Source organism: Corvus cornix, chromosome 12, assembly GCF_000738735.6.
Source record: "Corvus cornix cornix isolate S_Up_H32 chromosome 12, ASM73873v5, whole genome shotgun sequence".
Lineage (NCBI taxonomy): Eukaryota > Metazoa > Chordata > Aves > Passeriformes > Corvidae > Corvus > Corvus cornix.
The window spans coordinates 20,893,951-20,907,748 of NC_046342.1; the positions used below are offsets into that span (position 1 = coordinate 20,893,951).

At 40.7% G+C, this 13,798-nt stretch overlaps 1 protein-coding gene and 1 long non-coding RNA gene across 3 annotated transcripts in view; one reads left to right on the forward strand and one right to left on the reverse strand.

The window, feature by feature from the left end:
• The window catches only part of LOC120410691, an 82,188-nt gene that overhangs the window by 28,992 nt on the left and 39,398 nt on the right, over window positions 1–13,798 (forward strand). The window lies entirely within an intron of this gene.
• FGD5 (FYVE, RhoGEF and PH domain containing 5) overlaps window positions 1–13,798 on the reverse strand; it is a 95,790-nt gene that overhangs the window by 24,445 nt on the left and 57,547 nt on the right. Inside the window, exons 6-12 of one of the 2 annotated variants that reach the window (XM_039559273.1) lie at window positions 13,494–13,645; window positions 11,535–11,691; window positions 11,026–11,110; window positions 8,100–8,150; window positions 6,500–6,558; window positions 1,769–1,840; window positions 195–263 (exon numbers count right to left, since the gene is read on the reverse strand). In XM_039559273.1, coding sequence (XP_039415207.1) covers window positions 195–263; window positions 1,769–1,840; window positions 6,500–6,558; window positions 8,100–8,150; window positions 11,026–11,110; window positions 11,535–11,691; window positions 13,494–13,645 — 645 coding nt within the window. Of the gene's footprint in view, window positions 1–194; window positions 264–1,768; window positions 1,841–6,499; window positions 6,559–8,099; window positions 8,151–11,025; window positions 11,114–11,534; window positions 11,692–13,493; window positions 13,646–13,798 lie in introns of both variants that reach the window. The other variant, XM_039559272.1, reaches the window with a different exon arrangement.

The window sequence follows — 13,798 nt, forward strand, 5'->3', positions numbered from 1 at the left end:
CACAGCATGTATTCCTGTATGTGGGGCCAGTGGGATGTAGGAAAGGACTACAGCCCTGTTAGCAACAGGAACTAACTCACCACATCACTGTTGATGGTTAAATGACTTGCAGCCTAAAATCCGCCAGGCTTAAGGGTTGCATAAATTCATGGAAAGATATGAGACAGACAGTAAAAATATTTAAAAAATCTTACCAAGAACAAATGCCGAGGATGCCTGTTTTTGCCAGAGACTTTCATCAGTGTTCCCTCTTTAACAAAGATCTGAAGGAGAAAACAGCAGATTTTAATTCTAAGACTTCATTCTGAATCTTACTGAGAAAAGAGAGTATTTCTCCTGGGGAGAGAGCTACTCCAATGCCATTCATCAGCACAAGAAGAGGTAGAGAACCTCAACACTTGTTTCTAGCCTTACTCCTTATGATCTGGCTTAGTCTTTGCCTGGGTTAGCTCTGCTGCCCTTTGTGGCTTGCATTTGTGTCAGTACAAAATGGGTTGGAAATGCACTTGTCCTCAGCCCACTGTTTCTGCACGGTGGACTATGCTCAGAGGTAACTGTTGCAGATTGCAAAGCTAACATGTAATGGGCTTTAGAAAAGAATTCTTGTCTTTAAAAGTCCTCTAAAATAGACCAAAAAAAAAAAAAAAGCTGAAACCTTGGGCTTTAGTATGCTACACGAACTTAACTATACCCGCATATATAATTTGTATAATTTTGCAAGCACAGTACTTTTTCAGTCCATCTTGTTACTATGTATGTAGGTAGGAGTGCATATGTAAGCAGCTAAACCAGCACACTAGAACTTCATTGCACTAATGTTTGAAAAAGTCTGCCATAACTAAACTTCATCAGTGGATTAGCAATCATCTGCTCTTTTCAGATGGAGAACAAATCTGGTGTACTTTTCCACTCTAGAACAGTTTATCATCAAAGAGACAAATCCTGCAAATTCTATATGCTGGGCTTTGCAGAATTTGTTAAAGCATTACCTGGTAAGGGCAAGTGAAAATACTGATGTTAGAGAGAAAAACAAAAGTTGACTGCAGTATTTGGCTGATGAGTATTCTTATGTATGAGTATGCATGCTTTGAAAATTGCTTCATGAATTTTGTTAAAGATATTGGTGGACTGAAGGGAAATTCAGAGTTGCAGAACTCAAGAAAGAAATCTTTTGAAACGTAGAAGCAGGTTGGAGCTGAGGAGCCTGGACAGGTTTGAAATCCAGAAGTAGAAATTTGCTTTTGATATGGATAGCAAGACAGAGCTGTACAATCTCTCATGTTTCTGTTGATGTGTTGCTTAAAAACAGTGCCTTGTATAAAAAGCACCACGGGGGAATGGTGAAAATATAAATTTGAAAACAAATTAATTGTCCTGATTTAAGATTCTTACCCAGCTATATAAAGTGCAGAGCCTTTTCAGGCTGCAATCAATTCCTGCTAGAGTTGCAGCCTTTTGACAGGAGTATATAAGGAGGAAAGCAGTAGCTTCATCAAAATACACTATACTTGGGGTGGCTGAGGACAGCTGAAGTGAAAAGCCAAATGGCTGCTCTGTAAAAGCAGAGAAAATGCATGTCTTTCTCAGCATGACCTTCTTTTTGTGCACTGCCAGAGTGATGTTTTTTTACACAAACCAGTGCTCCAACTTGTATCACAATAGCTCAGTAAACATCATCTGTAGACGTCTGAAATGTGGCCATCCACACAGAGATATTGCTGGCCGGAAACAATGCCCTTACCAGCATAGGTCTGCCTGCAGCACTCACCCTTCCTGGCTGGAGGAGGCCGCTCTGCCCTCTCACACTGTGCTCAATGTGTACTAGCTTCTGCAAGTTTTCCTGGGAGAGAAAAACAGCATTTAGAAGACTGCATGGAAACTGGTTTTATACAAGCAAGCAAATCTTCCCTCACCCCTCCTCACCATTTTATTTCTTTAGAACTGATATTACAGAATGAGGTTTCAGAGAGAACTGGGACCAAGGATTTTACACCCAGAAAGTCTTCTTCCTGCCTTACAGATTTTACAGAACCTCATAATCTGCATTCACATCTATGACCTTCTACAGTTCTTTTACCTGTGATTCCCCAGTTCACCTTCCAAAGGACCTGCTAATTCCATATGTATTTATACATTGTCTTCTTTGCCGACTTTCTGGCTCTGGGAACTCATAAAATAGGGACAAAGTACAGTACCTGCTCCAAAGGCCTGTGCATTAGTGGCATGACACAAATAATCCAAAGCAGGCTTTGATACTTTAAGACTGTTGCTAGCATTATCTGAAGATTTACATTCTGTGATAATGGATAAATGCCTTTGCAATAGGGGATTTAAAAGGTGTACTAGTAAGCAGGCAATGAAGCTGCATTTCTTTTTTGATGCTTTGCAAAAACCAGGAAGTTTATGATCAAACTCTGATACTATTAACTGTCTACCTGGCCTTAAAGCACAGTCAGTCAGTGGGTACTGGCACCAGGCATGAACTTATCTATGAAAATGGTAAATAAGATTAACCTAGATAAGCCTGTGCTCCCATTAAAAAAAAAAAATCAGGTGAGTAAGAAGGAAGAAGGGATGTCTGTACCTCTGCAATACTGCTAGTCTTTTCAAATCTCCTTCCATTTAGCAGGTGAGGCTGTTAAAACAGAGGCTTGTGCATAGAATTCAGCTGTGGTTTTTATCTGGTCAGAACAGTAGAATGAGCTGCCCAGCAGCAGTGAGTCATCGCTGGAATATGCCTAAAAATTAGGAGTCTCCTATCTAAGTTAGCCACTGTATCCTATATCCTCAGTTATACACCCAGATAAACTACAGACTAAGGACCATATTTGATACAGCTTCATTACCTAGCAGCCTTTGAGTACAGTTTTCTGCTACAACAGGCAATGGTCTGTTCACCTTTGCTCCATTGACTGGCATTAAGATACCCCTGGGATTAGTGAGACTTGATCAGATCATACATTGTATCTGCCTGATACAAATCAGTGGTGTCTACAGAATCAGCTAATTAAGAAAGTTATCACAGATACCGGAAAGAGCACATCCAAGTCAACATGATGGTATGTCAAGGCTAATTTACCCTGGATTTCAGCTAACACAATTAATGTACCTATCTAGGCTTGCTTTTTGAGATAAACCTGAAATACCTCCTATCTTACTGCCCTAGTGAAATAATTGCACTTGTTAGCATGACACTAAGTTTAGTTCTTAATCAGTAACTGCGTGTCAAATACATGGAAATACCTACAAGGCTTGACCAGCACAGGGCTGCACCGTGCCCATGCGATGTAATTGACAGTTGGCACATTTTCAAGAATTTGAGCTGTCAAATATCTCTTTTGCAATGCAGGAAGTAACAAATGGAATTTTATAGGTCACTTCTAAAATACTGTAGGCCAATAAAATGGAAAAAACGTATAAAGCAATAGCACAGGAAATGTGAGGGATCATGGGACAGCTGACTTTTGCAAAAGATATTTGCAAAGGACTTTCCCATCACTGAAGGGTATTTTAGCCTGGCAAGACTTGTCCAATTGACAGCTTCCACCATGAAAATGTGTTTTTCTTCTGCAGAAAAAGCAGTGTTCTCCTATGAGTACACTCATGCCAGTGCTAGTACTACTCATCTGGGTTTCTACGACAGTGAGGGGAGAAGTTGCAGCAGCCCAGCTTTTCTCAGGACTGCTGGCAGAGGCGCCTATTGAAATGCTGATGTTTGCAATATGGGCACATGTTCACCAGGAAACAGACAGAGAAGTATTGAACTCATTTCCTGAAGGAAGTCACATGTGAACAGCCATCACATGTGAAGGATAGTGGTTTATCTGGGAATGTGGGCAAATGAGGGGGAGTATAGTTTCCTTACAGTTCCCCAAGATTCCCTGTTTATTTAGCTTTCTTCATTGGTTTTAAAACTATCATCGTTTTTCTTTCAAAGATCCTTCACAATCCTACAATTAAGGAATAAAAGCAAAACTCCACCCAGATAGTACTGCAGATGTGGGTGTTAGAAATTCTGCTGTGGCCTTTTTAGCAGTGAACTGCAGTTTCCATAATTTTATAATGATGTCTATGCAGCAGGAACGCCTCCCCAAGGAATTCACCAGCTGTTAATAGCAACAGTGATTTATAGCTCTTAGCACCTCAGGGCCTCTAACAGATTGTAGACATTCAGAGAGCGATACAAACCCTGCTTAGTTCATCTCCTGGAATTACAGATAGACATAATACTCTGAGGTGATGGTGTGCCTTGTACTTCTTTTTGTACATCTGTAAATTGAAAGTAATATTTTCCTACCTGGTGAAAATGCTGTAGAGATAGTTATGGTCATAATATGCTTGAAAATCCAGGGTTAATAGTTCCCAGGAAAAACTGCTAGAGTCTTATTATCATAAAACAACAACAACAAAAAAAGCTAATAATGGGTCACTGATAGTCTGTAGAAAATGTAGATCATAATTCAGTGCTCCTATGAGATTTTTGGAGTGTCGTTTGATGAGCTGGTATGTGGCAACAGAAATCTTCCTCCTTCCAGGTATATTATTTCTTAGAAATTCAGCCAGGTACATGACAATTTATTAACTCTCTAAAATAAGTGGCATTGTTCAGTTTCTTCTGTAATTAGAGTAATTATTTGCTTTTATGTTTTCTTTTTTTATAAACCGAGAGAAAGAAAAGAAGTGCTGGTCGTGGCTTTTGTGTCTGGGATATTAATTCAGGAGGATAACCTCTGATTTAGCAGAAAATTGAACTTTGTTTCTCATGAACCTGCACCTTCACAAAACCCCCTGCATTCACACAGAAGGGAAAGAAGGAAATTTTGTTTCATCTCTTCCATGCCACAGTTTTGAAAAAGAGCAGATGTGCTCTGATGATATGATAAAAAATAAGTGTAAAAATCTATTTGGAATTTGTGATTAAATTATTCCAAAACAGACACTATTAATAGCAGTTATTATACAGTCTGTGACATCTGTAAGACTCAGATGATACGATGATGTTCTTCATATTAAAGCATGGCTTAGTAGAGAGAAAATGATTTCATGGCAATGCAACACAGTGGATTTTGGGCACTTACATATACTTCTAACTTCAGAAAAGTATTCATAGAAATCTGCCATATATCTGAGTGAAATCTAAGGAAGCAGAGGTGCTAGAAAAAGAGTGTGACCTTGATCTGTTAGGAACTGAGCTCTTAAAGTTCTCAACCTCTAACACAGACATCCCTAAAGCTCTGAGCTTTTTCTGGAAGCTTTTCACAAGATCTCAGGTTTTTGATGAAATATTTATTTTGGTACAAAGACTGCTTAATAATGGAAAAATATGATTATAAATTCTTTTCCTGAGGAGAAGAAAAATCAGAATCACACCAGTTGAAAACCTTGCTTAGTAAGTCTGTACTGTCAGACTCTAGTTTATAGAGGGGTCAGATTACATTCCTTTTTATGATAAAACTCTAGGCTTGTTAGACATCCACCCTGCAGTCTGCATCTATTCTTTCATCTTCATAACCGATTAGTGTGTTCTTCCCTAACAATTCGTGTATGTTCATTTCTTCAACCTTAAAATCCTACCTGAAAACAAGCTCTTACTAAGAAGATTGGTATTTCATTCCTTCCCCTCATATGCATTGATGCGATGTTGCTACATGTGATGTTTTTCTCTTTGTCTCTTGAACTTCATGTTTTGATGCCTGAATGATTATTAACAACCCTCTCTCTGCTCAGGAAATAAAATAATAAAGAAGTGAGTTGAATGCCATCTGTAATTAACCAGGGGGGATGATGTTTGCAATGTCAGAGTTCTTTAATATAGTAAAGACACAGCAAAATTCTGATGCAGGATGTTAAATTCAGCAATATTCAAATGAGAAGTAAAATGTGAAAAGTACCCCAACATATGATACATTCCCAATAACTTGAAAAATCTGTGACCAAGTGTAATGATAAAATACTTTGCTTTAGAAAACTATATAACTTATTTAGATACATAAATCTGAATTCAGAAATGAGTTCTAACCTATGAAAGGTTTGGCCAGTCTGGTTGCGTGATCATTTGCAAGATTATAAACCATGACCTACTCTTCTGAAGTAAAATGGAATCCCAGAATTGCGGAAGAATTATGTAAATGAGCTCAGAATCTATCTTTGATATATTTGATAGTACCTTTGAATGTTTTGTATCTAAAAACATCCCAGTCTAGAAGCAGAACCATGAAAATTCCCACCTCTTCCTTCATTGCTCCACACAGCATTTCAGCAGCCCCAAGAGGGGAAAAAAACTTTTGTGCTACTGGCTATGGTGTCTTACATCTTGCACAGCTGCACTAAAGGGCATAGACCAACTCCATATCTGCAGTACTGTAAAGCAGATCTGTACAAGCCCTTGAGTCTCACCTTGGAGGAGGCTTCAGAATTTAGTAGACATATGTATTCACTTGAACAGATGTGCAGAAAACACACTATTGACCAGGAGAGCATGTGTCATGGTAGGACTCACCGCTTGGAGCATGCTGTCATTGGCTTGGTCTGTGATTTCAGAAACGATGAATAAGGCAGCTGAGGGATGAAGGAAAACAAACACCATATATCACACAAAGGAGTAGGAAAATAACTCAAATCACTCCTGTTTCCAAGGGCATCCTTTGGCTTCTTTGTCACTTTCATAATGCAACTGCCTAGCAACTGACATGTCACACAGTGCTGTCCCCCTTCCTCCCTTCATCATTCTCTGGTGTGAAACTGCATCATGCTTCTGCTGACCCAGAGAGCTTATGAGGTCCCTTTTAAGTACCTAGCATGGCACTAAATCTTTTGGTAATGTTTTCTAGTTGCAGACTTTCGTCAATGTCTTGTGTTATAGAGAGATGAATGTAACCCAACATTAGCCACCAAACAGCACGGCAGTCTAAGATGTACCTCTTACTGCTGAGGGAGAGGACATGTCATCCCTTTCCGACAGAAATGTGTATGAAGTGGTGACATGAATTAACTCCTGGATTCTCCTCTGGCAAATAACCTAGGCTAGGACATGTTTGCTGGTGCTGAGAGCGGTGGCATAACATGGCTTAGGTCCCTATTTCACATCCCTTCCCCTGTGGCACAGGGCTTCCTATCAGTTTCTGGCCGTAACCTGGGAGCATGCTAGCCATCGCTGGCCAGGAATGGGACAAGCATCTGCTAACCACAAATGAGATAGGCAATTGTGGTCAGAGGGCTTGAGTGTCTGCCCTGCTATTGTTTAAATTACTCATATAGCTGTAGTTATACTGTCAGTGACTAGGGTCAGTGACTAGGGTCCAAAATTTGCATGAGTCTCTGCTCTTGGGCAGAACAGACTAACTTTCAGTCAACCACTGACTTTATTGCTATGAGTTGGTTTGGATTTGCAATCAGTGTAAGAGGGGTGAACTGATTTCTTTAATACAATGTTACTGCTGCTTACTCCAGCCTGGAAACTATTCCCACAAGATACCGCAACTAAACCTTGCTTTGATTTCAGTGGGAGTAAAAGACTTCTGCTTTATCTCAAGTGTTGGAAAGGATGGTGTTAGCAGTGGATTTGTTCTTGATTTTGCAGAACTGCTTTTTATGCAATGTCTTTCAACTTTAGGTAGCCTTAAGGAATCCAGAATACAGATATGCAAGTCAAATCTCCTGGGTTTCTCCCAAGTTCACAGAGCACAGTAGGCATACCATAGATAATGGTACACAATCAGTCAGGGGGAGCCACCCGAACTGACTTTACAATGACCAGGCCAAATATTCACAAAGCCAAAGAGGACTAGGATTTCCTCCATGGCTGGGGCAAAACTACAGTGTCTGCACTATGCCTGTATAGATGATATTTTCTTCTTCCGTAAGTTTCATCACATCAAAACTATAGGAAGCCCATATGTTTCAATTTAAAAAAAAAAAGGATTCTCGTCCTAAATAATTTGTCTAAATTAGTAATCAGTTCTTATAGATTTTACATCTAGCCTATTAATGCAAAATCTTGAAAATAATCATCTTCCATATACTACCAGTATAGAGATCTTGCACCTCTTTAGAAGCAATGTTAGCAGAGCAGAATTTTTCTTCTACCAGTTTCATTTTACCTTGTGTGGCTTCATACTCTGTAGAATCAGGACAAAGATTATTCAAGTAATCTGTAGTAAATGACCAAACAAACACAGACATCCAACAATCAGAATACAGGTCGACATAATTTGTAGTATTGTTAGCTAAAACATTAAATCCTAATCACAAAATCAGACGCTGGTTAGGATTGGAAAGGCCATTAAGTATCATCTTGTTCAAATCCCTCTGCCATGGGCAGGAACACCTTCCAGCAGACCAGGTTGCTCAAAGCCCCATCCAACCTGGGCTTGAACACTTCCAGGAATGGGCCATCCACAGTAATGTCCCACAGCATTTTACTCCCAAATAGTTAAGTGTATATATAGCCACTTTCCAAAGCAAAACTCATCTTTGATGGTATCTTACTTTGAGAATCAATGCAAGAGCATTGATACAGATTTGAGCTCCTCACATAACTTGGCAGGTATAAATAAATAAACAGTGACAAAATTGTTTCTTGGTCAATTGTTTCTTGGTGCTGAGTAGCACCACTTTACAAATAACTGTTCTTCTGATGAATTCTGTTTTCCCATCTGAACAAACGTTGTTGGCTACATTTATAGTTAGTGTAAATGAATCATATGCTTTTTATGGGCATAGGAAGGAGACACGAGTTCTGTACAAGCAAGGTTCAAATAATTACTGCTGAACTTAATCATATTCTGAAAATAGGTTCTGTAAGATACCTACAATAGTGCTTAGTGTGACAGCAATTATACTTGCATTATATACAAACCTTTAACTAGTGTTTTTTCGGACTACTTTTCTTGGATCATCTGCTTATTCTTTGGGTCTTTATGCTTTTAAAGACTGTAGTACGTAAGTGCTACAGTTTTAAGAGCCTAGCCTGGAAATACTTCATTCTTATCTTGCTGGTTAGTCCAGGCTCCTAAATTCTGCATCCAAGAACTAGAGACCTCTGTGCTGAGATTGGTGCTGTGCATGGATGTCTGTTCCCTTGAATATTTTATCCATACACATTTCTCTTTCTAGTGCTGTTCCTTCTCTGGCATCCTGAATGCTACCTGGCTTTTACCTACATTCTGGGAAGCATCTGCCTGTACTCAGGCAGGCAGGAAGGGGTTGTGTGATGCCATCAGGCAATATTCAGTGTTCTTTTTCACTGCTGCAAGCTCTGTCCTTAGCTATGGACTGAGTGGACAAATCTTTTTGGTTGTGGTGCAGTAAGTGGTAACCAATATCCTCATAAATACCCTTCCTTATCTGGTAGAATCTGCCAGTTATCACACAAGTACGCCTGAGAATCTGAAGGACTGCACTGTTCCAGACTCATCCTGTCCTAGCAGGCAAAGAGGGGCTTGGTTTCTTGAGGTTAAGAACTAAAGTAGTAAACCTATTTTCTGTAATATCTTAATCCAGCAGACCTTATCTCACTGGACACAAAAGCTGTTGTTTTCCCAGTTTTCAGTACCTGGGACAAGGAGGAGCTCAAGTTGTTTCAAGCATAGATGGAATCCAGTCACTGGAGCTTCACTGAAGCCCTTCCAGCTTTGTCACAAAATACCATGATGCATGTTTGCAATTTATCTTGTGGACCACAGAAATGGGAGAACAGAGAACAGAAGGGCTATTTCTGACAGGGATATGCCAATTCCCTTTACATAAATGCAGTATTTGCGTGCATGCACCACAAACACTCTATGGATCATGTGAGACTGCTAAGTACTGCAAGCCACAAGTCTGGGAAGTTGCCCTTAATGTAGACACACCCAGAGAGGGAAGAAAGAAAGAAAGTCCTAGTATTGGCATCCAGTGTTCATTTCTATTGCTTGTACTGAAAAAGCAAATCCAGCTGTGAATAATGAGTTGCATCCTTGATCAAAACGTCTGGAGCAAGATGAAACTGCTGGTAATCTGTGCTGTTAATAAATTTTCCATATGGTCACTTTGTTCTGCTGCTTTTATAGAAGCCCCTTCTAGTACGCTGTGCCCTTCATCAGCTGTATGGGCAGGGTTTATGGCTATCTTGTTACTGTACCATGCATAACTAATCTTGCATCCCTGTCCACCCACACATATACATATGCCCAAAATATTTCTCTGTCTTTATGTGTATGGATCCTTGCTTTTTTGTGTTCTGGCTAAATTATTTGACAACACTGAGTTTCATTGTTACATTTCACCATTTCCTTCCCTAGCCAGTTCTAAACTTCCCAATTCTTTCTAGGGGCCACATCCTGCTTCAGAAAGCCTTCTCTCCTCACAGGCTCAGACTTGCTGTATTTGGGGTGGCTTGCAGAGAAGGAACATAACACCCCCTCCGGAGAGACTCAGGTGGTAGTTATACATGTGGTCCTGAATGTAAAGGGAAGGTATAACTGTAAATGTAAAATCTGTAAGTGTACCGTTAATTTAAATTTATATTGCTGCCTCCTATAATGCAGCAAGATTGGACTGGGTTTTTGACTAATCACTAGCTTTAGATGTATTGTGCATAGGACTTATGGTGCAGTACTGGGTACAACTGCTTTGTTGATAAGGATACAGGATGCAGTGCAAAGTCTCCTCTCTGAGGCCACCTGTCTTCTACTGTCTCTGGTAACTGCACTTGATATAATAAAAAATCAAACCTGTTTGTTGGCAGTGAGGCTGAACTCTGCCTCTCCTGATTCACAGAAGGAAAAAGCCAAGAAGGAATGGCTAAAAGGACCTGACTACACTTTTTTGTGACCTTTCAACGTGGCTGTCCTGTAGAAGTGCCTGCCTCTTCCCAGGCTGCCTGATGCTTCCTGAATCCTGTACTAAGCATATTGAAGTTCCCAGGAAATCCCATACTGCTTTAGCCCTATTTTAGCTGTTTTGGCATCAATATGTAGCAAAGTGGAGGCACAGAACATCATGGGAGTGTTTTTATTGGGTACTTTTGAGAGTGATTTTACTGACCTGTGAGCATCACACGATATTGGAAAACACGCTGCACCACTTTCAAAAGCTGGTGTTTCACACTGTAAGGGCTGTCACCAGAGCTCTGCTGTCCTCAGTGGAAGGGAAGAAACACAAAGATCAGGGGGGATGCGAGCTCAGCAACAAACTGCCATCTTAGTTATAATCTTAGTTGTTAACTCTAGCACATCCTCAAAGAGCTTGATAAGTCAATAAGTTACTGAGAACCACTCCACTATATTTCAGCAAAATATACTCACGGATCTGTAGATTCACCAACATACATTGTGTATGCACACAGGAGTGTGTGGGCAACAGAGATAGAAACAAACACATCATGCACAAGTGAATTTCTCACTTCAATTTTAGCACCAGGGCTATGAAGGCTATTCTTCCATTCTACCCTATGTGTGAACACTGGTGGAGTTCCAGAAAAAAAAGAAAATCTTTGAGTAATCCCCATGGCAAAGCCATGCATCAGTGCACGTAAAAAACCATGTGAGCCTTACCTCAAACTCCTGAATCATGGTAGCCAGTTGCGAATATTTAAGGCACTTTTCATCTAGCAAAGCCAAATTCCTGTCAAACTGCATAATGTATGCTGTATGGTGATTCAGCCTTGATTTTCTGGAGAGAAAAACATCAGCAACTTTCTGGTGTTCCTCCCTAAGGCCACAGAAAGAAAAGAACTAGCAAATAAACAAACAAATAAATAAAAGTGAAGAAGCAGAGCCATACTTCTTGCTCATTGTATTAGACCCACAGTGGCTCGGGACACTGAGCACCTAAAGCCTTGGCTAAACGGAAGGAAAGAGGGAATGCTTCAGTGACAGACTGGACAACACCACCGGCTGCTGTAGAATGGGCACCATGCAGGGCTGGTCCTTTGGCTGAGCCTCTGCCAGAGCAGCACTGTGAGGCTCCTTTCAGGACATGGCTCCTGCTTCTGTAAACAGACCTTCCAAATGCTGCAGTGCTTGGAGCACTGTTTGTGGGGGAGAATATAACATCTGTTGTAGTATCAGATCTTCAGCTCTCCTTCACTGCCTGCTTCTCAGCACTGCCTCACTGTCATCTGTCCCAGTATTCAGATGCACAGTATTGAAATATTTACAAAGCATGTACAAGGAGAGAACAGAACAAAATCTGAGTTTGCAAAAGAGGAATCGTACTTAACAGAGGAATGTGAGTTCCTGGGGATGTCCAGAGCAACAGAGTGTCTGGGGGGGTGCAGGCACAGGGAAGGGCTTGCTTGAAGCTTCAGGTGTGCTAATGACCTGTGTGAACCTGTGTGAGTGCAGGTCTATAACATACGTATTTCTGTTGTGTTGGCAGCATTTACCATACAGTCCTCTTTTATCCCCAGTGCCACAGAGTAGTTCTGGACAGAACTCTTAGGGCATTTATGGTTGTGTTCATTTTGTCTTAGGGAACTGGCAGCTGTTAGAGTAGGGTTCTGGCTTCTTTAGTACCCAAGTCATTTTAGATCCCAGCTGGAAACACTACTTCTGTTTGTGTTCTAAGTGTATAAATCATAAATCATCAATGACACTTCTTAAGTCTTTCTGCCAACAGTCCCTTGGTGGACACAAACCAAAACATAGTTCCCTTTAGTCTCTCCTTGCCTTGTTGTGTGTTTTCACTGGGAAGCGCAGGGCTGCAAGGAGACCTGTGCCCTGCGTTTAGCATTGTTACTGAAAAAATTCTCCTCATCTAGTTGACTTCCTTAATTTTTCAGTGCAGAAGTAGGATCATGCATTCTCAGTGACCACTGCCTCCTGGAGTCCAGCAGGCTGGAGGTGTGGGGCTTCACAGTCCATCATTCAATAGAACCTGGCAGCCTGGCTTAAGTCAGGGGTCTCCTCAATGGAATGAATTTTGGAGCTTTGTCTGTCCTAGTCATGGTCTTACTCTCTCGTGGAAAGAATTTGCCCTGTAAGGATGTTTGATGGAGTCCATTAACAGGCTGCCAGTGTCTGTTTGGCTTGGAAGCATAGGGTAGCAGATTCCTGCCTTGGTGCTGGGAGAAAGGGGCTGACCCTTAACTGAGAGCCACAGAGCTGCTATGTACATTTCTGTAAGCAAGTGATCTTTAGGATTGGTTCTGATATAAGTTGTTCCTGCTTCCCACAGCATGAGTCTGTGACCTTCAGGCTATGAGTGTGAAGCCACTTGGTGATGACTGAGAATTGGCAGGGGATAATGTATATGAAGCTGGCTGTTCTCCCACTGACTGACAGGGCCATTTCAGAGTCATGGGCTGTTCACTGGACACATACTTCAGTATTTGATTTCTTAGCCTGATAGCCTCTACATTTACTTCCTTCCTGTCTGTATGCAAAATCTGCCAACGTAGTTCAGGTTCTACTCTTCATTTCTGCTGGGATGGTCAAGGGAACACCAATGAGTTCACCCACCTGCTGTGGAGGGTATGTTAAGGCCATCAAACTATGCCATTCTGTACTTGCCATTTAAGGACTCTCTCTTCCAGTTCTTCTAGGATGTCTTGGTGTAATTCATAAATTTCAGGGAGTTCACTTAAACCCTGCTTGAGTTTAACTTGTTCTTGTTCATTTTCATCATCATCTCCAAGCACTTTCAAGATACCTTCATAGAAATCCTGTGAACAACAGCATTGAAATGAGGCAAACAGACTTAAAATATCTTTTCTGAAATTATTATTACTATTTCTTGACTCCTAAACTATGCTCTCTAGGAATTAAAAGGTATGCTATCAACAGCAATAGTGTTCAGTATGGCAAGGAGATCACAG